Raw genomic sequence first — 23,306 nt, 5'->3', positions numbered from 1 at the left:
ATTGCAGTTGGCCATTAGTGCAAGGCCGAGATCTGTGCACTAATGTGTGCGCAGTGGAAACCTGTGTAAGTGCCAGGCATTTCCACTGAGTCCATATCCTGAAAAGCCTTTACAACCAGTGAGCGGGAAATTGTAGTGGGGCACTTACTTGGGTGCAAAAACCTTCCACACCATTAGGTGTCTCCTGAGGATAGCAGCTCCACAGGCTGAAGCAAAGACCTGGAAGAGAAAACACACTTACTGACAGTGATACAAATTACAGAAACTGACAGACTCGAATTACCCCAAACAATCACAGCACCAAATTGTACTCCTCCACAGATACTGACAGCTTTTATGAGAGATAAGTACCAATGCGTACATCGCTGATGCAAACAGTAGTTAGCAGACCAACCAACGTAGTTATTGGTGATCATAATGTACAAACCCAAAACCAGTGAAGTTGGCACGTTGTGTAATTCGTAAATAAAAACAGAATACAATGATTTGCAAATCCTTTTCAACTTATATTCAATTGAATAGACTGCAAAGACAAGATATTTAATGTTTGAACTGAGGATTTTTTTTTTTGCAAATAATCATTCACTTTGAATTTAATGGCAGCAACACATTGCAAAAAAGTTGGCACAGGGGCATTTTTTCCACTGTGTTACATGGCCTTTCCTTTTAACAACACTCTGTAAACTGAGGAGAACAATTTTTGAAGTGGAATTCTTTCCCATTCTTGCTTGATGTACAGCTTAAGTTGTTCAACAGTCCGGGGTCTCCGTTGTGGTATTTTAGGCTTCATAATGCGCCACACATTTTCAATGGGAGACAGGTCTGGACTACAGACAGGCCAGTCTAGTATTCGCACTCTTTTACTATGAAGCCACGCTGTTGTAACACGTGGCTAGGCATTGTCTTGCTGAAATAAGCAGGGGCGTCCATGATAGCGTTGCTTGGATGGCAACATACACTACCGTTCAAAAGTTTGGGGTCACCCAAACAATTTTGTGGAATAGCCTTCATTTCTAAGAACAAGAATAGACTGTCGAGTTTCAAATGAAAGTTCTCTTTTTCTGGCCATTTTGAGCGTTTAATTGACCCCACAAATGTGATGCTCCAGAAACTCAATCTGCTCAAAGGAAGGTCAGTTTTGTAGCTTCTGTAACGAGCTAAACTGTTTTCAGATGTGTGAACATGATTGCACAAGGGTTTTATAATCATCAATTAGCCTTCTGAGCCAATGAGCAAACAAGTTGTACCATTAGAACACTGGAGTGATAGTTGCTGGAAATGGGCCTCTATACACCTATGTAGATATTGCACCAAAAACCAGACATTTGCAGCTAGAATAGTCATTTACCACATTAGCAATGTATAGAGTGTATTTCTTTAAAGTTAAGACTACTTTAAAGTTATCTTCATTGAAAAGTACAGTGTTTTTCCTTCAAAAATAAGGACATTTCAATGTGACCCCAAACTTTTGAACGGTAGTGTATGTTGCTCCAAAACCTGTATGTTCCTTTCAGCATTAATGGTGCCTTCACAGATGTGTAAGATACTGGCTTTTGAACTTTGCGCCTATAACAATCCGGATGGTTCTTTTCCTCGGGCCCAGCGAAGCCGGCGGCGTTTCTGGGTGTTGTTGATAAATAGCTATCGCTTAGCAAAGTAGAGTTTTAACTTGCACTTACAGATGTAGCGACAAACTGTAGTTACTGACAGGGGTTTTATGAAGTGTTCCTGAGTCCATGTGGTGATATCCTTTACACACTGATGTCGCTTTTTGATGCAGTACCGCCTGAGGAACCGAAGGTCTGTAATATCATCGCTTACGTGCAGTGATTTCTCCAGATTCTCTGAACCTTTTGATGATTGTCTCCAAAAGGAGCAACCGCAGCTATCATTGACTAAATATTTACCTTCTTAGGAGTGATGACAACCACAACATCGACATCTTTGTGTACACTAGAACGAATCATACAGAAACATCACTTTACTTTTAATGGATACTTATAAAACAGAGGAAAATACGTTTGTGAAGTTGGACTGTGTAACTTCTAAACGGGCCACGGCAGAGGACGTTACTATTTGCAACGCTATTAGGCCGTTTGGGACACGGGTGAAGAGAGAGCTATCATCTAATTGGAAATAAACACAACTGTTAAATAACTACTGTAAGTTATCGACCAACATGTTGGTGTTTATCTGTATGGTCATGTTCAAAGTTCAAATGTTCGTAAATGTACCGTGCCTGAAAGATTATTGAAGGAAAATGAGAAGTGTGTGAAAGAAATAGACGTGTGTGCACGAGACAGAATGTGTCTACAGAATGTAGACCAGTGTTTTTCAACCACTGTGCCGTGAGATAGTCTGGTGTGCCGTGGGAGATTATCCAATTTCACCTATTTGGGTTAAAAATATTTTTTGCAAACCAGTAATTATAGTCTGCAAATGATGTGTTGTTGTTGAGTGTCGGTGCTGTCAAGAGCTCGGCAGCATAACCATGTAATACTCTTCCATATCAGCCTGTAGCTCAGTGCCGGCCCAAGCCTCCATGGGGCCCTAAGCAAAATTTGATTTTGGGGCCCTCTATTTCTGCCAATAATATTGATTGTTGATCATTCACACACCTACTATAAACTCATTGCGGCTCTGGCAGTGTTGTTTACATTATCCTATTGTCAGCCTAGCATGTCTTTACAAATGACATGTCATTTATAAAGATATGGGGGTGGCCCAGTTAAGAACATAAATAATACCAATGAATGAACGAATGATGTCCAGAGTGCCACATATTGTTCCTAATCTTAAAATGTAGAAAACATTCAGCTACAAGCGTGGCCTGGGGTTGAACAGTCCAAGTGATAAAGCTTTGTATTTACAGTAAAAGTGTCATCTTGTCTCATCAGTCTTGTACATATTAGTCTTTAATTGCTAGTTTATATTTTTAGTAAATTGTTCATATTTAATGTTTACTTTGTACAAAGAGAGCGCAGTCTACTGAAGATAAATTCCATGTGTGTTAAACATAACTGGACAATAAAGCTGATTCTGATTCACTTTATTATTTTTGGTAACAAAAACCTGAAACAGCAATGTGCAAAAATAATTCGTAGTGCAAGAAAAACAATAAAGTGCAACAAGAAAATCACTTAAATATATATAAAAAGGAACAAATTCAATTGTACAAAAAACAACATAATTAAATTAAATATCAAGCAAATACTTAAATAATATTAATGAACAGAGTTACCAGAAACAAGGTAACAACGGTTTATAAACAAATATAAAGTTACTACATATTAAAACTATGTAAATGTACATAACGATGTGCAAAAAATTTTTGGGGAAAAAATCAAAATAAACTACCTTAAATTAAGGTCCTTAATTCACACATTTGACCATCACATCACAGTTTTGTTCCTCTGTTCTTCACCACCCACACCACTCCACCCACTCCTTAAAACCTGTGCTTCCTGGTTTTTATGGAGGCAAAGTCATTTATGACATCACTGTAAGAAATCTGATGGCCGACTTTGTTATTAATACTAATCACTGCCATGTACAAGTCTGACTCAGACTCGTACATGCAAAAAATAAAAAATAAGAATTTTTTGTTAATTGCTTTTGGGGGCCCCCTGGTGGCCGCGGGGCCCTAAGCAAGCGCTTAGTACGCTTATGCCTTGGGCCGGCTCTGCTGTAGCTAATTGCTTTGTAGATGTCGGAAACAGCGGGAGGCAGCGTGCAGGTAAAAAGGTGTCTAATGCTTAAACCAAAATAAACAAAAGGTGAGTGCCCCTAAGAAAAGGCAGTAAACTTAGAGAAGCTTTGCAGAACGAAACTGGCTACAAAGTAAACAAAAACAGAATGCTGGACAACAGCAAAGACTTACTGTGGAGCAAAGACAGCATCCGAATGTACATCCGAACATGACATAACAATGTCCACACAAAGAAGGATGAAAACAACTGAAATATTCTTAATCGCTAAAACAAAGTAGATGCGGGTAATATCGCTCAAAGGAAGACATGAAACTGCTGCAGGAAAATACTAAAAAAAAGAGAAAAAGGCCACCAAAATAGGAGCACAAGACAAGAACTAAAACACTACACACAGGAAAACATCAAAAAACTCAAAATAAGTCATGGCGTGATGTGACAGGTGGTGACAGTACACCTAATTTGAGATAAGAGCTATAGTGATGCATGCTTGGTTATGCTTTAAATTCATATCCAACAACTGCGTCAACGACTTTTTACTGTCAACTGAGTTTTGTTTTTTTATGATTTCTGCTGGTGGTGTGCCTCCGGATTTTTTCAACGCAAAAAATGTGCCTTGGCTCAAAAAAGGTTGAAAAACACTGATGTAGACTACAGAATGTGTTTACCATGAATTGATTAACGTAGACCTCGACTTAAACAAGTTGAAAAACTTATTCGGGTGTTACCATTTAGTGGTCAATTGTACGGAGTATGTACTGTAATGTGCAATCTACTAATAAAAGTTTCAATCAATCAATCAACAGAATTGAACCTGTTGTTGGCACAAGATTGGCAATAAAAGTTAAAAAGATTGTCTTCTGAACGCAAAAACAACACAATAAGAAAAACGGCATATGCAGTCTCACCAAGATATAAAGTACACATTATCAGTTTTCATGCAAGTATTTAATAAATGTTGCTTTATTTCATGCATTACCTTATACATTTCAAACAAAGAGTACTCTCTTTTGTTCAGGGACCGTCCTTGGCAAAAGCTGACCAATTACAGCTCTGCGGTCTGCGGGAGGTGCACGCAAGGTCGACGGGAGGGTACGTGTGTGGGGGGCGGGGCTCAAGACGGTTTCGCCTACGCAGGTTACGTGATGCGAGAGTATACCGTATTTTTCGGACTATAAGTCGCAGTTTTTTTCATAGTTTGGCGGGGGTGCGACTTATACTCAGGAGCGACTTGTGTGAAATTATTTACACATTACCGTAAAATATCAAATAATATTATTTAGCTCATTCACGTAAGAGACTAGACGTATAAGATTTCATGGGATTTAGCGATTAGGAGTGACAGATTGTTTGGTAAACGTATAGCATGTTCTATATGTTATAGTTATTTGAATGACTCTTACCATAATATGTTACGTTAACATACCAGGCACGTTCTCAGTTGGTTATTTATGCCTCATATAACACACACTTATTCAGCCTGTTGTTCACTATTCTTTATTTATTTTAAATTGCCTTTCAAATGTCTATTCTTGGTGTTGGGTTTTATCAACTAAATTTCCCCAAAAAATGCGACTTATACTCCAGTGCGACTTATATACTGTATGTTTTTTTCCTTCTTTATTATGCATTTTCCGCCGGTGCGACTTACACTCCGGAGCGACTTATAGTCCGAAAAATACGCTACCTCAGGCTGAAGGCTCCAATTTTCAAAACGCGCTAACTCTATGTTAATTTGCATTAGCTTGCTAAGGATGTAACGATAAACGGTAATTATGATAACCGCGGTAAAACCACAGCGCCAGCTCGCTAGGTTAAATGCTAACATGAAAACAAGAAAAATTAACGACATACCCAATCTAAACTCAGTGGCCTAGTGGTTAGAGTGTCCGCCCTGAGATCGGTAGGTCGTGAGTTCAAACCCCGGCCGAGTCATACCAAAGACTATAAAAATGGGACCCATTATCTCTCTGCTTGGCACTCAGCATCAAGGGTTGGAATTGGGGGTTAAATTACCAAAAATGATTCCCGGGCACTGCACCGCTGCTGCTCACTGCTCCCCTCATCTCCCAGGGGATGAACAAGGGGATGGGTATGCAGAGGACAAGTTTCACGACACCTAGTGTGTGTGTGACAATCATTGGTACGTTAACTTTAACTTAACTTCAAGCTGTGCTCCCTTAAGGCGAGTGATCGAGGATTACAAGACGGAGGTGTTTTTACAATGCGTTCAAGGACCATTGAACAGAGTAGGATGACACAACAGCTGCCAGAAGTAATAAATAGCATTGACAGATTTTATTTCTTACACACTTTTTCACTTAAATTAAGTGTTACATTACAACCAATCTTAAAACAATCAAATCTTGGCTATTAAAACATATGAAATACTAAGACTATCAGTATAGCACAAAACATACAAAATAGTGGCATTTTCTAATTTTAAGTGTGTCTATACAGTAAGTACTTTTTGAGCACATTCAACAATACCACGACAATAATGATAACCGTGATATGAAACAAAAGCCTAGAGGGGCACATTCAGAAAAGACTCCTTCCTGACTATGCAACCCATCATAGTCCATACATTCCAGTTTTGACTTCTTTGAATTGCAACTGCATCCAAAATCTACTCTATGATACTTTAAATGAAACCTAGAAGTGTAAAAAATCAATATATTACAAATTAGTGTTTATTAACACATGAACAAACACAAAAATATTGGAAATTGGTATCATATTGGTTCAAATGTGAAAGGTACGCATCCCCACCAACAACAACAAAAACAACTTGCACTGAGCCTAGTCTATAAAATCCGCTACACCTCCCTGATACCGAAGTACATGTCAAACTACTTCCATAACGTAAATGACCGCCATAACCACAACACCAGGGGGAGCTCCACAAACCACGTTAAACCCAGATTCCGATCTAACAAAGGTCTTAACTCATTCTCCTTCTATGCCACATCAATATGGAATGCACTCCCAACAGGTGTAAAAGAAAGGGCATCTCTATCCTCCTTCAAAACCGCACTAAAAGAACACATCCAGGCAACTACAACCCTAGACTAACACTGAAGTGCTGATAGCAACCACACCTAACCCCACCGCCCCAACCCCCTCCACATGCCACCCCCCGGATTGTAAATAATGTAAATAATTCAATGTATATACTTTGATGATTAACTTGTGTGATGACTATATTATGCTGATAGTATAAATTTGTACCATGAATTGATTAACGTGGACCCCGACTTAAACAAGTTGAAAAACTTATTCGGGTGTTACCATTTAGTGGTCAATTGTACGGAATATGTACTGTACTGTGCAATCCACTAATAAAAGTTTCAATCAATCAATCAAAAACATATGATCTACTGATCATATGTGGGTACCTGTGTTCCTTGAATAAAGAGGTAGCGCGTTGAGAGTTGCAGAAGAGCTGAGGTAAAAAGCTGAGGTCTCTCCCTCAGCCTCATCTCCATCACTGCGTCCTCCTTTTGATCCCCGTTGGCTTTTCCTCCCCTACTTCCACGGACTTCGCGCACCAAGGGCCAGAAAAGCAGCAACGGACAACCCGCTGAGGAACAAAGTCGCGTGTCAACAGCTTGCACAATTTTTACATGCATGTTCACGTGAGATGGTTTGTACACTGCAAAAAGTCAGAGTTCAAAAACAAAAACAAAAATACAAAAATTTGGGGTATTTTATTTGAACTAAGCAAAATTATCTGCCAATAGAACAAGAAAATTTGGCTTGTCAAGACTTTCCAAAACAAGTAAAACTAGCTAACTTCACTGAACCCAAAAATACCTTAAAATAAGTATATTTTCACTAGTAACAAGTGCATTTTTCTTGGTAAAACAAAAACAAATATGAGACCTTTTTGCTCAATATGTTGAAAAATATTCTTAAATTAAGTAAGTGCTAGTGCCATTATCTTGACATAATGATATGCGCTCGGCATTACATTTCTTGAAACCAGCAAACTTATACTAAAAACTAATTTATTGTTCTTAATGGAAAGGCAACAAGGCAACCGCTTGTTACTCTCGGGGTCTCCTAGCCGCTCAGGCAAATCATATTGTCTAAAAATGCATTTTTCCATCGATAACATGACATCATCGCGCCAAGTGCGTGCTTTTTCAGTCAATTAGTGCGCATATATACAGCCCGGCCCCGGGCCAAAAATGTTTTAATTGTAATTTTGAAGAATTTATCTGAATGTGCATGAACTATTTCTGTTCATAATTGTTAGAAATGTTAAATGTGAAATGTTTAAATATTAACTGTCCGCTTGTTGTACTGTGCCAACTGTACTACTATATGAGTACGTATTTCTTATTGTTTCATTGAAATTAAAACAGCAAAGTCAATTTGGCTGTCATCCGTTTTAATTATGAGACAAAATTGTGTCAAAGTCATGATTTTTTTTTCACGCTTGAAATAAGAAATTATTACTTTAAAAAAGTAGTTTTATACTTGTGAGTTTTGATGACACAGCTTTGCAACAGTTGATATTCTAGTTTCAAGCATGTTTTACTCAATATAGGTCATCAAATCTCAGCAACAAGCTGTAATATCTTACTGAGATCATTTAGGACCAAAACACTTAAAAGAAGTAAAACACTCTTAACATCAAATCTGCTTAGTGAAAAGAATTATCTTATCAGACAGAAATTAAGCAAATATCACACTTATTTGAGATATTTTATCTTACTTAGATTTGTGCAAAGTTAGGATTCTAATTGAGGAGGGCTCCCAAATTTCAAATACAGGCCATGGATTTGAATTGAATTTGAATTAAGTTTGTAAACAGGTAGCATAACGGAAACTCAATGAAATTCCAGTTAATCAATTTGGTTCATTACAGAATCATCAATTCCCACATTTCTCGACCAATTCCAACAGTTCCATATTTAAAATGCTTAACTCATTCAGGACATGTAGCCCCCTCTGTACTTAGCATGCTAGCATCTAGCATGCATGCTATCTTAGCATATCTTAGCTAATTTTGTGGGTGTCAACTAAAAGTCAAGGATATTGTTACTTGGCACTATCTTCTTAGCAATCTGTCAATCCTTTCGGTGAGGTAAGGTTCCCCGTGTTAGTATGCTAAGTGTTGACATTTTAGCCAAATTGGTAAATATAATACTATAGTCCATGGAGACTTGTTATTTGGCTCTACATCCTTAGCATGCCAACTGCTCACAATTATCAGTTTTCGTATTTAATCTAATTTAGACAACTGTACTTAAAAATGAGAGGTGAGTGTATACAAAAAAAACTTATGCTATGTATCTTAAACCGAGTAAATACGATTCAGACCATTTTTCAATGTATTCACTGCACCATGAATCTAAAATCCTCTGCAATTTTAAGCAAATTAATGTACCTGCAAACAAGGCGTGAGAGGCAAATGTGTTGAGTGTAACCAGCGAGGCCGGCAATATGGTGCCGGTGTGCCCATCAGGGAATCCCACAAAGGCTGCCCCCCACTGTATGGAAGGGAAGGTGGGCAGGTGACCTGTTGCATGGAAGAACTGGGTGGCTGCTAGGGACCACAACACAATTGGAGTCCAGGGCACATTAAAGCCACCTGAAGGAAACATTGAAAAGAAGAATCATATTTTTTTACCTCCACCAGCCCTAGGATTTGTGTGGCCTGAAACAACATTTTGTTTGTGACCGCAATTTGGTCTTTAATATAACTTAAGGGCCCCCACTCTAAACCTAACGTCACCACCCCACCTATACACGCTCGTATTATTATTAATATTATAAGCACATCTACTGGGAGTTAAGCCTACACTGCCTTTAAAGACTAGTGGCCTCTGGTTCTAACTTTAATTAAGGTTCCTTGAACGTGTCACAATTAAATGCTATGAGATGCAAAAGGGAAACTTTAACACAACTAATGAATAGAGATGCCGATAAATGCTTTAAAATGTAATATCGGAAATTATCAGCATCGGATTCAAAACTATCGGTATCGGTTTCAAAAAGTAAAATGGATTACTTTTTAAAACGCCGGACGCAGGGAGAAGTACAGAACGCCAATAAACCTTAAAGGCACTGCCTTTGCATGCCGGCCCAATCACATAATATCTACGGCTTTTCACACACACAAGTGAATGCTATGCATACTTGGTCAACAGCCATACAGGTCACACTGAGGGTGACCGTATAAACAACTTTAACACTGTTACAAATATGCGCCACACTGTGAACCCACACCAAACAAGAATGACAAACACATTTCGGGAGAACATCCGCACCGTAACACAACATAAACACAACAGAACAAATACCCAGAACCCCTTGCAGCACTAACTCTTTCGGGACGCTACAATATAATAATAATAATAAAGTTGATTTATTTTGGAAAACCTTGATACATTGTTTAATGCATCCAGCGGGGCATCACAACAAAATTAGGCATAATAATGTTTTACTTTCATGACTGTATATATCGGTATCGGTTGATATCGGAATCGGTAATTAAGAGTTGGACAATATGGTAATATTGGATATCGGCAAAAAAGCCATTATCGGACATCTCTACTAATGAACAATTTAGAAAAGGAGTGTGGGTAGTGTTACACATTCCTAATTTGTTTCATACAACCCTATTATTGAACTTTGACAGCAAAATAGAGTTTAACTTAATGTTGTATTTTATGACTGTTAAAAAAATAAATCAAAGTGTTTACTAAAACCCAGACCATGATCACGTGGCCCCCTAGTGGTAGTCCCTAAACAACCGCATAGAGTGTTTGTGCAACGGGCCGACCCAACTGATATTGACAGAAGTAGCTGGCTAAATATTTAGGCTCTCACCAGAATAGGCTCCCTGCAGGCCAGAGAGGGCTGTGGAGGAGGCGTGGATGTGCAGCAGAGCCCCCATTTCAAACAACAGCAGGAGGAAAGACAGAGCCATGCCCTCTGGGTGCAGCTGCAGCAGGCCAAGTCCCAGCAGCCCACAGAACAGAAGCAGTGGGGCAGAGTAGACGGTTCCCAGGCCGTAGGCCTCCACAGCGGGTCTGTTGTCAGCCTCACCGCCCGTGCTGGCCTCTCCATCGTCGAGCGAGCGCCGCATGCGCTGGTATATTTGTGGGATGAGGTGGTGCAGCTCCGCTTGGGGGCTGATACCGGTGCTGGCGCGGTACCGTGGAGGTGGCAGGGACAAACTTTTATCCAAACTTGCAGCCCGGGTTTTCACAAACACAGTGAGCGGATCCAGCCAAATTAGGGCCAGTCCCAGTCCCAGGAGACAAAAGGCCGCTCTGGGAAGGACGAGCTGAGCCAGTCGGATTAGTTCGGCCAGGTTCCTGAAGCTCTCCCCTGAGGAGGCGCTGACCGCCCAATGTAGCCCCAAACAGACAGACAGCAAGGGTAGAATCCAGCAAGCCGTGAATACCGTTCCACCTGACGAGTTCAGGTTCCCGTAGTGGCGGAGGCACCGTCTCAGTAGATGCATCCACACCACCAGGGAGAGGACTGAGAGGATGTAGTAAATGTTCTTCAGTTGGTTGTCCTGCACCCGGGAGAGGGAAGAAAGGAAGGGTGACGGCTGACAAGCGCCCTGCTCCTCCCGACAGCCATGGAAGAAGAGGGAGAGGTAGAGGCTGCCGACAAGGAGACCTAAGGATGCTAGGAATGTGATGCTTTCTTTCCTCACAGCGGACGGGGAGGACGCAGTTGAGAGCTGCAGCCCTGCAGGCTTCAGAAGGTCGTGGTTGGGGGGCAGAAGGAGGCCATCCCAGTTGAGACGCAGGGGAACATATAGAGCCAAAGAGAAGACCAGGAAGGTGACAACCCGGCCCTCAGCGATGACATAGCTGTCAGAAAGCAGGGAGGCACAACGAAGGAATGTGACCAAGAGAGCAGGGGCGAGGGGGTAAGGTGGGGTACTCCAGCTCGCACTCTTTGCGCTCTTAGCGCCGTTCTTAACAACAACAACAGCCGTCTTGGATTGATGGGTCCTCCACAGGAAGAGGAGCTCAGAGGTGAAAGCCGTAGCGGCCAGGCACCACGATAACTCCATGTAGCCCCGTAAGAACAGCTGACCGGCAGCCACGCAAACCCCGACACCCAGCGCCGCTACAACCACAGTCTGGAGTCGAAAATGATTTTCTCTGATGAGCACGAGCGACTGCTCAGACACCGTGAAGCACATTAGGCAGGCAAGTGCCAGGACTATTAAGCCAGCTGCCATTTTAAGCGGATTGAAGCGGGCCCAGGTGGCTTGGCATGTGTCCCGGACAGAGGTGAGGTAGGCCTGAATGGTGACTGCCAGCTCAGGGGAAGATGTGTGACTCTCTCTGACTAATGTCAGGAATTCCGAAGAGAGGCTTGCAAACTGATCCTTCAGGCTGGCCAGGCTCTCTGGTGGGATGTCTTTGGCCATAGCAGAGTACACCTCTAGGAAGCGGTTCACCTTTAGGAGGAAAAATCGTGTGATATTAGATAGAAATAGAGTGAAAAGATTGACATTTTTGAAATGATGCTGAGCAACAAACCTGTTTTGCATTAATCCACAGCGCCTCCAGCTGACTGAGGCCTCCAACTGCACCATGGCCATGCATGGGAAACAAAGGTAGGAGAACCTGGCCCACACTGCTGTAAGGAATAGGCACTCCCAGCAACAAGGCCAGGGTGGGAACCAAGTCCGTCTGGGGCACTACGTCTGGTTCTCTCTACAGGTAATAAAATAACGCAGGTGAAACTTTGTAGGCAAATGTGACATTTTTTGTAATTATGCTGTTGTCCCACTCAGTGGAACGTAAATAATCCTGACATCAATACAGTGATACCTCGGTTTTTGTTAGTAATCCGTTCCCAAAGGTCAGATTTTACAGAATTTTAAGCTATTTTTTTCATAAGAAATGCTGTAAACCTAATCTAACAAATACTAACCGTTCCCTCCAGGATTTTGCAGGCCTTTTTTGTGAATGTTGCAGCCTAAAATGTCTGAATTTGCGCAAGCTTTCAGAATAATTCTACAAAAAGGACAATTTTGAGTTTGTCTTTGTATCTTATACAGCAGATGTCTGCTTATTTCCCCCGTGCTTGTCTGGAGGGCATGTTCTGTCAACTAATAAAGCAAGCAGCTTTGCACAGTGCATCATGTGATGCTTCATTTAAAAAGGCAATTAATTATGGAAATCTATGCTGGATTCATCCAAGACTTTGGTGGAAGGCACTTTTTTTCTTAACTGCTGGACCACCTACCAGCATCCTTTCATAGAGCATAAACAGAAATGTGCGTTCACACTGTTTCGTTAATGCAGAATAGGGGAAACAAAACATAGCTACACAGAGGCACCTTCTGTTTATAATTATATATTATTTTAGAACACTTCTTTTGAAAGTTTTCTGAAACACAATATTTTGATCCTGTGTCAAAATCGTGTACACCTAAAAAAGTGTATACTAAATATACTTTTTAAATACAACACAATACATGTGCTTAGAGTTTTACACTTTTAGTCTCAAGAAGGATGTATGAAAAAAAAAAGAAGTTCATTCATGTGGCTGTAGTTTGCAGCAATGTACAACTGCAACCTCTGTGCCACACCTCTCTGTATTTTATTCAAATGTTGCATGGCTATGCAGTATTTTTGAGGGGGAGACATCCTATATGAGAACCAACGCTTCCCATTCAACATGATGGACTTTGAGAGGTGCTACAAAAAGGAATGGCCGAAACTGCCAAAAGATAGGTGTGCCAATCTTGTGGCATCGTATTCAAAAAAGACCTGAGGCTGTAATTGCTGCCAAAGGTGCATCAACAAAGTATTGCGCAAAGGTTCTGAACTCTTATTTAGTTTTTTAATTTTAATATATTAGCTAAAATTTCTACATTTGTTTTTTTTATGTCACAATCGGGTGCTGAGTGTAGATTAATTAGAAATAAAATGAACTTTTTTGATTTTAGCAGATGGCTGCTATGAAACAAAGAGTACCCACTGTATATTTATTAAATGTTACAAGTGGCCCTCTGAGGGCAGCCATAACTGCGATGTGGCTCTCAATGAAAACGAGTTTGACACTCTTGCTGTATTAGTTACCTAATCTTGTGGCCATTGAGTGTATAGACAAATGACATGAGGTCATTTTTACAGACCTGTGACGGCGGTCCTGGAAAGAGAGGGGAAGGACTATACAGGAAGATGGCGGCGTCAGTCTCCTTCTGACTTTCTCCTCCGTGATCCCCGGTGTCTGTCATCCCATGATCTCCCATCACCACCAACAGCGTGTCATTCTGTAGACGCTCGATCACAGACCTGGAGGACAAAATAATAGGCTGAGTTTTATTGTGTAGCATTGTTGCTCTCAGTAAAGTGTATGCTAAAAAAAAAGTGTATATGCAGCGGTTTTTTTCAAATGCGTCTTTGTTGATAATCCCGAAAAGTGCATACTAGGGATGTAACAGTTTTGTAGATACCGCGGTATTGTGGTTTCAAAGTCTTCACGATATTGCCGTGACGAGTGACAGTATCAAACGGAAAACTTGGCGAGTGTAGTTTCTTTCTGGTGCTTAAGCGTTGGCCGGGTCTGAAATAAACTACGTCTCCCAAAATCCTCTGTGCAGGTGGGGCCGTGAAACGCCGTAAGCAGGAAGTGAAGTGTTTATAGTAGATAAGGAGTTGTTTTTTGTGAACATTTCCTTAAAATGTCATCAAATTGCGCCGATAACTGTTTGAGTTATGTTGCTAACAAACACACACACACACACACACACACAAACCCTGACAAAAACCTAACATCTTTGGCTGAGGTAAGAAAGTCTGCATTCTGGAAACCGAAGCACGCTACTTTTGTCTCAAGCGCTTCCAGCTGGTCACGTTTCACCGCACAGATAGAAATTACTAGAGATGTCCGATAATGGCTTTTTTGCCGATATCCGATATTGTCCAACTCTTAATTACAGATTCCGATATCAACCGATACCGATATATACAGCCGTGGAATTAACACATTATTATGCCTAATTGTGTTGTGATGCCCCGCTGGATGCATTAAACAATGTAACAAGGTTTTCCAAAATAAATCAACTCAAGTTATGGAAAAAAATGCCAACATGGCACTGCCATATTTATTATTGAAGTCATAAAGTACTTTTTTTTTTTTTAACATGCCTCAAAACAGCAGCTTGGGACATGCTCTCCCTGATAGAGCATGAGGAGGTTGAGGTGGGCGGGGTTGATGTGGGGTGGGGGTGTATATTGTAGCGTCCCGGAAGAGTTAGTGCTGCAAGGGGTTCTGGGTATTTGTTCTGTTGTGTTTATGTTGTGTTACGGTGCGGATGTTCTCCCGAAATGTGTTTGTCATTCTTGTTTGGTGTGGGTTCACAGTGTGGTGCATATTTGTAACAGTGTTAAAGTTGTATATACGGCCAACCTCAGTGTGACCTGTATGGCTGTTGACCAAGTATGAGTTGCATTCACTTGTGTGTGTGAAAAGCCGTAGATATTATGTGACTGGGCCGGCACGCAAAGGCAGTGCCTTTAAGGTTTATTGGCGTTCTGTACTTCTCCCTACGTCCGTGTACGCAGCGGCGTTTTAAAAAGTCATACATTTTACTTTTTGAAACCGATACCGATCATTTTAAAACCGATACCGATAATTTCCGATATTACATTTTAAAGCATTTATCGGCCGATAATATCGGCAGTCCGATATTATCGGACATCTCTAGAAATGACCAAAGAATAGCCTCGAGAGAATGCCCAGAGTGTGCAATGCAGTAATCAGAGCAAAGGGTGGCTATTTTGAAGAAAATAGAATATAAAACATGTTTTCAGTTATTTCACCTTTTTTTGTTAAGTACATAACTCCACATGTGTTCATTCATTGTTTTGATGCCTTCAGTGACAATCTACAATGTAAATAGTCATGAAAATAAAGAAAACGCATTGAATGACAAGGTGTGTCCAAACTTTTGGCCTGTACTGTATATCTGGTTTACAACTTTGCTTACAGTAAGATGCAGTCTATGTAGTGCCATCTGAAATTACAAGTTTTAGATCACATAAAAGAAAAACTTTTTAAAATTGTCATTTCCTAAAAAAGTAGGGGAAAAAAATCTTAAGTTTGAATTTTTTATGAAAAAAGTCGGAAGATATTGCCCAGGCCTACTCTGTTCATCTAATTCTGCTATTAAATTGATTGATTGATTGAAACTTTTATTAGTAGATTTCACAGTACAGTACATATTCCGTACAATTGACTACTAAATGGTAACACCCGAATAAGTTTTTCAACTTGTTTTAGTCGCGCGCTCAGGTACAGGGACGCATACATGTGCATGGCAATGAGTCGATGACGGCTAAATTATTACGTACATTTTTAATTATCGTTCGATTAATTGATTTATTGAGGCCTACTTGTGCAGATTCGCTTTGTCGTATCTAAAACAAAATCTTGTGACATTGATTTTCTGACACACCACAACAGGTACAAAAGCATTAGCCGCCTAACGCATCATAACAACGCGGCTACAATAGCACTGCCCTAGGCTGGCTATCATGAGTGCATACCTGATGACACCGTCCATTTGGGTGAGTTTGTCAGCCATGGCCGGGTGGTCGGGGCCAAACCTGTGACCACAGTGGTCCACCCCAAGAAAATGAGCAATGAGGACATCCCAGTCGTCACCAACCACTGTTTAAAGCCCACACATTGACAAATGGAAGCGACACATGAACACACAAATGTGGAATTACCATCTTTTTCTTGGAATATCTTACAAATGGCCGGTTTAAAAATATACATACTGGTGGTGTAGAAATGCTGGAGGATTCCGTTGTCGACAGTGTGTAGGTCTTTGACGTTAAAAGAGGGAAAGGGCAGAGAACGGTGGAACTTCTTTGGGAAAAGACTCTCCCAAGTGTCGTCGCCCATGAACACCACTCGTTTGCCTGAAGAAGAAGATGCACAATTTTAGAACATCTTGAAGTATGCTTTTTAGACAGCTTACTTTATATATTTACCGTATTTTCCGGACCATAGGGCGCACCGGATTATAGGGCGCACTGCCGACGAATGGTCTATTTTCAATCTTTTTTCATATTTAAGGCAAGATTATAGGGCGCATTAAAGGGGTAATTTTTTATATTATTTTTTTCTTGATTGAAAACACTTCCTTGTGGTCTACATAACATGTAAGGGTGGTTCTTTGGTCAAAGTCGTACTAAAACATTTGATTGATTTCCGAGCGCCGTGTGTAATGTTCTATATTTCCAATAGAACATATTAAATGTTGGTGTTTACTTGAGTCATATTGCAGTCCACACATATCTCTTATGTGTGACTGCCATCTACTGGTCACACTTATCATTACACCATGTACCAAATAAAATTGCTTGGAGGTCGGTAAGCACAACCAGAATTATTCCGTACATTAGGCACACCGGGTTATAAGGGGCACTGTCGATTTTTGAGAAAATGAAAGGATTTTAAGTACGCCTTATAGTCCAAAAAATATGGTACATTGTGTGACATCATCAGCGCTAAATGACGGCATTGTCTAATTTGCATGACTCAGTGTTAGTGTGGGGGCGGGTAAAATGGAGCTATTTGGGGCGACATCATCTCATGCTTTCACACCTTATTTAACAGCAGAACATTAAAAAAGCTCTTGACTTTCGGGTGTTAGTTTCATTTCGTGCAGGGAAGCCTCAAGGCATTATGAAACACATACCGTATTTTTCGGAGTATAAGTCGCTCCGGAGTATAAGTCGCACCGGCCGAAAATGCATAATAAAGAAGGAAAAAAATATATATATATATATATATATAAGTCGCACTGGAGTATAAGTCGCATTTTTGGGGAAATGTATTTGATAAAACCCAACACCAAGAATAGACATTTGAAAGGTAATTTAAAATAAATAAAGAATAGTGAACAACAGGCTGAATAAGTGTACGTTATATGACGCATAAATAACCAACTGAGAACGTGCCTGGTATGTTAACGTAACATATTATGGTAAGAGTCATTCAAATAACTATAACATATAGAACATGCTATACGTTTACCAAACAATCTGTCACTCCTAATCGCTAAATCCCATGAAATCTTATACGTCTAGTCTCTTACGTGAATGAGCTAAATAATATTATTTGATATTTTACGCTAATGTGTTAATGATTTCACACATAAGTCGCTCCTGAGTATAAGTCGCACCCCAGGCCAAACTATGAAAAAAACTGCGACTTATAGTCCGAAAAATATGTGGCGGTCAAAATGTATTTGCAGCGGGCCATGTGAGCACTTACCTACTTGACCCAGCTGGTGAATGAGGTTGTCCTCCAATATGGCACTAGAAGCAAAGTTATTACCAATGTCCACAAAGGTGGGTAACGACCCAGTGGTGAAGCCCTTGATCCTCTGCATAGTAGTGGTGGGCGGGTCGGCACGAAAGGGGTACAGGCGGCACTGGGACGGCCTGGACGAGGCCGTCTCCTCAAACACGGGCAGTTTGTTCTCAAAGGGCCGGGGCCGAGTGTTGTTGCGGTCGAACCGGGCGAAGTCTATCTTCAGGGCGTCCACGATGAGGAGGACAACCCTACGGAAGCGCGGTTGCGTCCCGCAAAAGTCTCTCGACTCTCCCCGGGGCTCCAGTACGTCGCCGCAGGTGCTGGTCCGATTCACCTCCAGCCGGACCAGCAGGAAGCCGCCGACGAATAGGTAAAGCCCCACAAAATACACTGCACACACCCAGAGGAGCAGGGACAGGAGTGGGAGCCCTTTCATCCTAAAAAGGACAACAGTGAAATAAATAATTAAGTACAGCACTTGTTTAAAACAAATCAATACTGGGGCCACTTTGATATTTGTAATTTTAGTCATATATATACATACGTATACAATATATACAGTCACGATCAAAAGTTTACATACACTTGTAAAGAACATAAAATCATGGCTGTCTTGAGTTTCCAATCATTTCTACAACTCTTATTTTTTTGTGATAGAGTGATTGGAGCACATACTTGTTGGTCACAAAAAACATTCATGAAGTTTGGTTATTTTATAAATGTATTATGGGTCTACTGAAAATGTGAGCAAATCTGCTGAGTCAAAAGTATACATACAGCAATGTTAATATTTGCTTACATGTCCCTTGGCAAGTTTCACTGCAATAAGGCGCTTTTGGTAGCCATCCACAAGCTTCTGGTAGAATTTTTGACCACTCCTCTTGACAAAATTGGTGCAGTTCAGCTAAATTTGTTGGTTTTCTGACATGGACTTGTTTCTTCATCATTGTCCACACGTTTAAAGTCAGGACTTTGGGAAGGCCATTCTAAAACATTAGTTCTAGCCTGATTTAGCCATTCCTTTACCACTTTTGACGTGTGTTTGGGGTCATTGTCCTGTTGGAACACCCAACTGCGCCCAAGACCCAACCTCCGGGCTGATGATTTTAGGTTGTCCTGAAGAATTTGGAGGTAATCCTCCTTTTTCATTGTCCCATTTACTCTCTGTAAAGCACCAGTTCAATTGGCAGAAAAACAGGCCCAGAGCATAATACAACTACCATCATGCTACTACCATAGGCATGATGTTCCTGGGATTAAAGGCCTCACTTTTTTTCCTCCAAACATATTGCTGGGTATTGTGGCCAAACAGCTCAATTTTTGTTTCATCTGACCACAGAATTTTCCTCCAGAAGGTCTTATCTTTGTCCATGTGATGTCAGATGAAACAAAAATTGAGCTGTTCGGCCACAATACCCAGCAATATGTATTGTGAAGAATGCATATATATATATTTAAGAGTTATTTCTTTCTATTCATAGTCATATTTGAAACAGCTAGTGTTTTTCCATTTGTACTCTTTCTATTTTTTATCTTATGTCCGCAAGTAAACTATGTGTGTGTCCTTGAAGGTTTGCACTGTAGGAGATGGAATACTCCCTTCTGTGTTATCTTTAGTGGAACAATGAGGCCGTGTTCCTTTCCGGACAGGTGGGGGCTTTCTTTCTGTGTAAGAAGTGGGCTATTCAGTTTGAGGGTCAGAACTACTTAGGAAGCCGGTACGAATGTACTGGTCTAGGTTGTTCTCCTGAAACTTTCAGTAAAACTTGATAATATTCCAAAACTGTCCTTAGGGTCCTTCTTACTCAGCATATATGTCGTCTAAAGAACTTGGGATTGACCAGTAACTTAGATTCCCTTGGAGGAAGAACTGGTCCGACGCAACAATTTGGAGGAGAAAAGGTGAGGCCTTTAATAAGTTAAGTTAAGTTAAAGTTAAAGTACCAATGATTGTCACACAAATTTGTCCTCTGCATTTGACCCATCCCATTGATCACCCCCTGGGAGGTGAGGAGCGGTGAGGAGCAGTGAGTAGCAGCGGTGCCGCACCCGGGAATCATTTTTGGTGATTTAACCCCCAATTCCAACCCTTGATGCTGAGTGCCAAGCAGGGAGGTAATGGGTCCCATTTTTATAGTCTTTGGTATGATACGGCCGGGGTTTGAACTCACAACCTACCGATCTCAGGGCGGACACTCTAACCACTAGGCCACTGAGTAGGTTACAGTAGAAACACCACGCCTACCGTCAAGCATGGCGGTGGTAGTATTATGCTCTGGGTAGGACTGCAACTAACAACTAATTTGATAATCGATTAATCTGTCGATTATTGCTTCGATTAATCGATCAATAATCGGATAAAGGAGACAAACTACATTTCTATCCTTTCCGGTATTTTATTGGGGAAAAAACAGCATACTGGCACCATACTTATTTTGACTATTGTTTCTCAGCTGTTTGTAAATGTTGCAGTTTATAAATAAAGGTTTATAAAAAAATAAAAAATAAAAATAAAAAAGTAGCCCCTGCGCATGCGCATAGCATAGATCCAACGAATCGATGACTAAATTAATCGGCAACTATTTTTATAATCGATTTTAATCGATAAGTTGTTGCAGCTCTAGCTCTGGGCCTGTTTTGCTGCCAATGGAACAGGTGCTTTACAGAGAGTAAATGAGACAATGAAAAATGAGGATTACCTTCAAATTCTTCAACATAAAATCATCAGCCCCAGGAGTTGGGTCTTGGGCGCAGTTGGGTGTTCCAACAGGACAATGACCCCAAACACAGGTCAAAAGTGGTAAAGGAATGGCTAAATCAGGCTAGAATTAAGGTTTTAGAGTACTGACTAGGGATGTCTGATAATATCTGTAGTCCAATAAATGCTTTAAAATGTAATATCGGAAATTATCGGTATCGGTTTCAAATTTATCGGTATCGGTTTCAAATAGTAAAATGTATGACTTTTTAAAACACTGCTGTGTACACGGACGTAGGGAGAAGTACAGAGCGCCAATAAACCTTAAAGGCACTGCCTTTGCGTGCTGGCCCAATCACATAATATCTACGGCTTTTGACAAACTCACAAGTGAATGCAAGGCATACTTCTTGGTCAACAGCCATACAGGTCACAGTGAGGGTGTCCGTATGAACAACTTTAACACTGTTACAAATATGCGCCACACTGTGAACCCACACCAAACAAGAATGACAAACACATTTCGGGAGAACATCCGCACCGTAACACAACAAAAACACAACAAAACATATACCCAGAACCCCTTGCAGCACTAACGCTTCCGGGACGCTACAATATACACCCCCCGCTACCCCCTATTGAACCCCGCCCACCTCAACCTCCTCATGCTCTCTCAGGGAGAGCATGTCCCAAATTCCAAGCTGCTGTTTTGAGGCATGTTAAAAAAAATAATGCACTTTGTGACTTCAATAATAAATATGGCAGTGCCATGTTAGCATTTGTTCCCATAACTTGAGTTGAAGTTGTTCTCTAATTTTGGAAAACCTTGTTACATTGTTTAATGCATCCAGCGGGGCATCACAACAAAATTAGGCACAATAATGTGTTAATTCCACGACTGTCTATATCGGTATCGGTTGATATCGGTATCGGTAATTAAGAGTTGGACAATATCGGAATATCGGATATCGGCAAAAAAGCCATTATCGGACATCTCTAGTCCTGACTTAAACGTGTGGACAATGCTGAAGAAACAAGTCCATGTCAGAAAACCAACAAATTTAGCTGAACTGCACCAATTTTGTCAAGAGGAGTGTTCAAAAACTTAACCAGAAGCTTGTGGATGGCTACCAAAAGTGCCTTATTGCAGTGAAACTTGCCAAGGGACATGTAACTAAATATTAACATTGCTGTATATATACTTTTGACCCTGCAGATTTGCCCAGATTTTCAGTAGACCCATAATAAATTCATAAAAGAACCAAACTTCATGAATGCTATTTTGTGACCAACAAGTATGTGCTCCAATCACTCTATCACAAAAAAAATAAGAGTTGTAGAAATGATTGGAAACTCAAGACAGCCATGACATTATGTTCTTTACAAGTGTATGTCAACTTTTGACCACGACTGTACATATATATATACAGTATATATAAATATATGCTTTGTGTTTTTTATCTTGTATCAACGAGCTTTTACTCGTCACATTATGCCTTTTAAGGTCTCCTTAGGAGTCCAAATACTAGTCTTAACTCCGCACGTCAGCTTCCATTTAAAATAAACTAGCGTATAAGCATGTTTTGATGTTAGCCTGGGCTAGTTTGCCTCCTTTCACTGACCTTGTAGGAGTCCTTCTGCCCTCCTCGCTGGCCGGGGGCGGACTTAATGGAGGTTGTGTGACCGCAGGGTGGTCCAAGTGTCTCAGGTGAATACACGACGACGCACCGACGCCCTCGACTTCATTGGGACTGCGGTCAGGGCAGGCGGGACTACAGGTGACAGTGAGTAGGAACTGTAGTGCGCATGGAAGCAACGGAGGAAGTTCTTTACGGACATTTTTACATGTGACACGTTCAGGATACAATTTTGCCCTTTCTTTTAACCTCGCAGGTATATATATATTCAGCAATGCGTATTTTAATTGTAAAAATATGGACATAGATATAAAAATGTACTTATTTTTTATATTGATACCATTCAAAATATTGTAATGTCTGATGTAAAAAGCATGTATTGTGTGCCTGTAAGGTAAAGTTGAGGAATCATTTTCTACAAACACACACACGTTCATTCATTTTATGGCGAGCGTTTTTTTGTTTTGTTTTAGTAATAAAAAAAATTGTTAATTTTTTTTATTTTCTCGTTTTTCTTCACTTTATAAGCAATAAAATATTACTCGTATTACTATTCTTTCCCGATAAAAATTGGTAATGAACACAGGAAGTGGAGTCAAAACATGTTGCCGACAAGTTTATAAACAGCTATAAATAAAATAGATATATCATATAATGAATATGAATTATTTCAACACTTTCTTAAATCTATCAAATCAGTACAAAATACCAAAAAATATATTATAAAAGGTATAAATGCTGAATCCATAAAGTTTAACGTTGTAATAATAATACATATTATTGACACTATGTGCCAGTAAGTATTAATGTCGGGAAAATGCTTTATGAATTAAATATATACTAATGCTTATAGCGTGTACTTATAAAGTATTACCGAATTAAGCGAACCATTTCTCAGTAATTTTGCAAGTTAAACTTGTGTTCCTTTATGCA

At 40.4% G+C, this 23,306-nt stretch overlaps 1 protein-coding gene across 2 annotated transcripts in view; it reads right to left on the bottom strand.

Annotated features, from left to right (window-relative positions):
- The window catches only part of pigo (phosphatidylinositol glycan anchor biosynthesis, class O), a 28,476-nt gene extending 5,968 nt beyond the window's left edge, over window positions 1-22,508 (bottom strand). For both annotated transcript variants that reach the window (XM_062031670.1, XM_062031671.1), the window contains exons 1-10: window positions 22,359-22,508; window positions 17,997-18,475; window positions 16,493-16,636; window positions 16,256-16,379; window positions 13,840-13,999; window positions 12,233-12,409; window positions 10,551-12,150; window positions 9,106-9,309; window positions 7,106-7,290; window positions 149-219 (exon numbers count right to left, since the gene is read on the bottom strand). In XM_062031670.1, the coding sequence (XP_061887654.1) occupies window positions 149-219; window positions 7,106-7,290; window positions 9,106-9,309; window positions 10,551-12,150; window positions 12,233-12,409; window positions 13,840-13,999; window positions 16,256-16,379; window positions 16,493-16,636; window positions 17,997-18,474 (3,143 nt within the window). In that variant the 5' untranslated portion in view covers window position 18,475; window positions 22,359-22,508. The remainder of the gene's footprint in view (window positions 1-148; window positions 220-7,105; window positions 7,291-9,105; window positions 9,310-10,550; window positions 12,151-12,232; window positions 12,410-13,839; window positions 14,000-16,255; window positions 16,380-16,492; window positions 16,637-17,996; window positions 18,476-22,358) is intronic.
- Window positions 22,509-23,306: the final 798 nt, after the last annotated feature.

Source organism: Entelurus aequoreus, linkage group LG21, assembly GCF_033978785.1.
Source record: "Entelurus aequoreus isolate RoL-2023_Sb linkage group LG21, RoL_Eaeq_v1.1, whole genome shotgun sequence".
In the NCBI taxonomy this organism is placed as follows: Eukaryota; Metazoa; Chordata; class Actinopteri; order Syngnathiformes; family Syngnathidae; genus Entelurus; species Entelurus aequoreus.
Note: the sequence above shows the minus strand (reverse complement) of the source record. Positions and strands in the feature narration are given on the sequence as shown.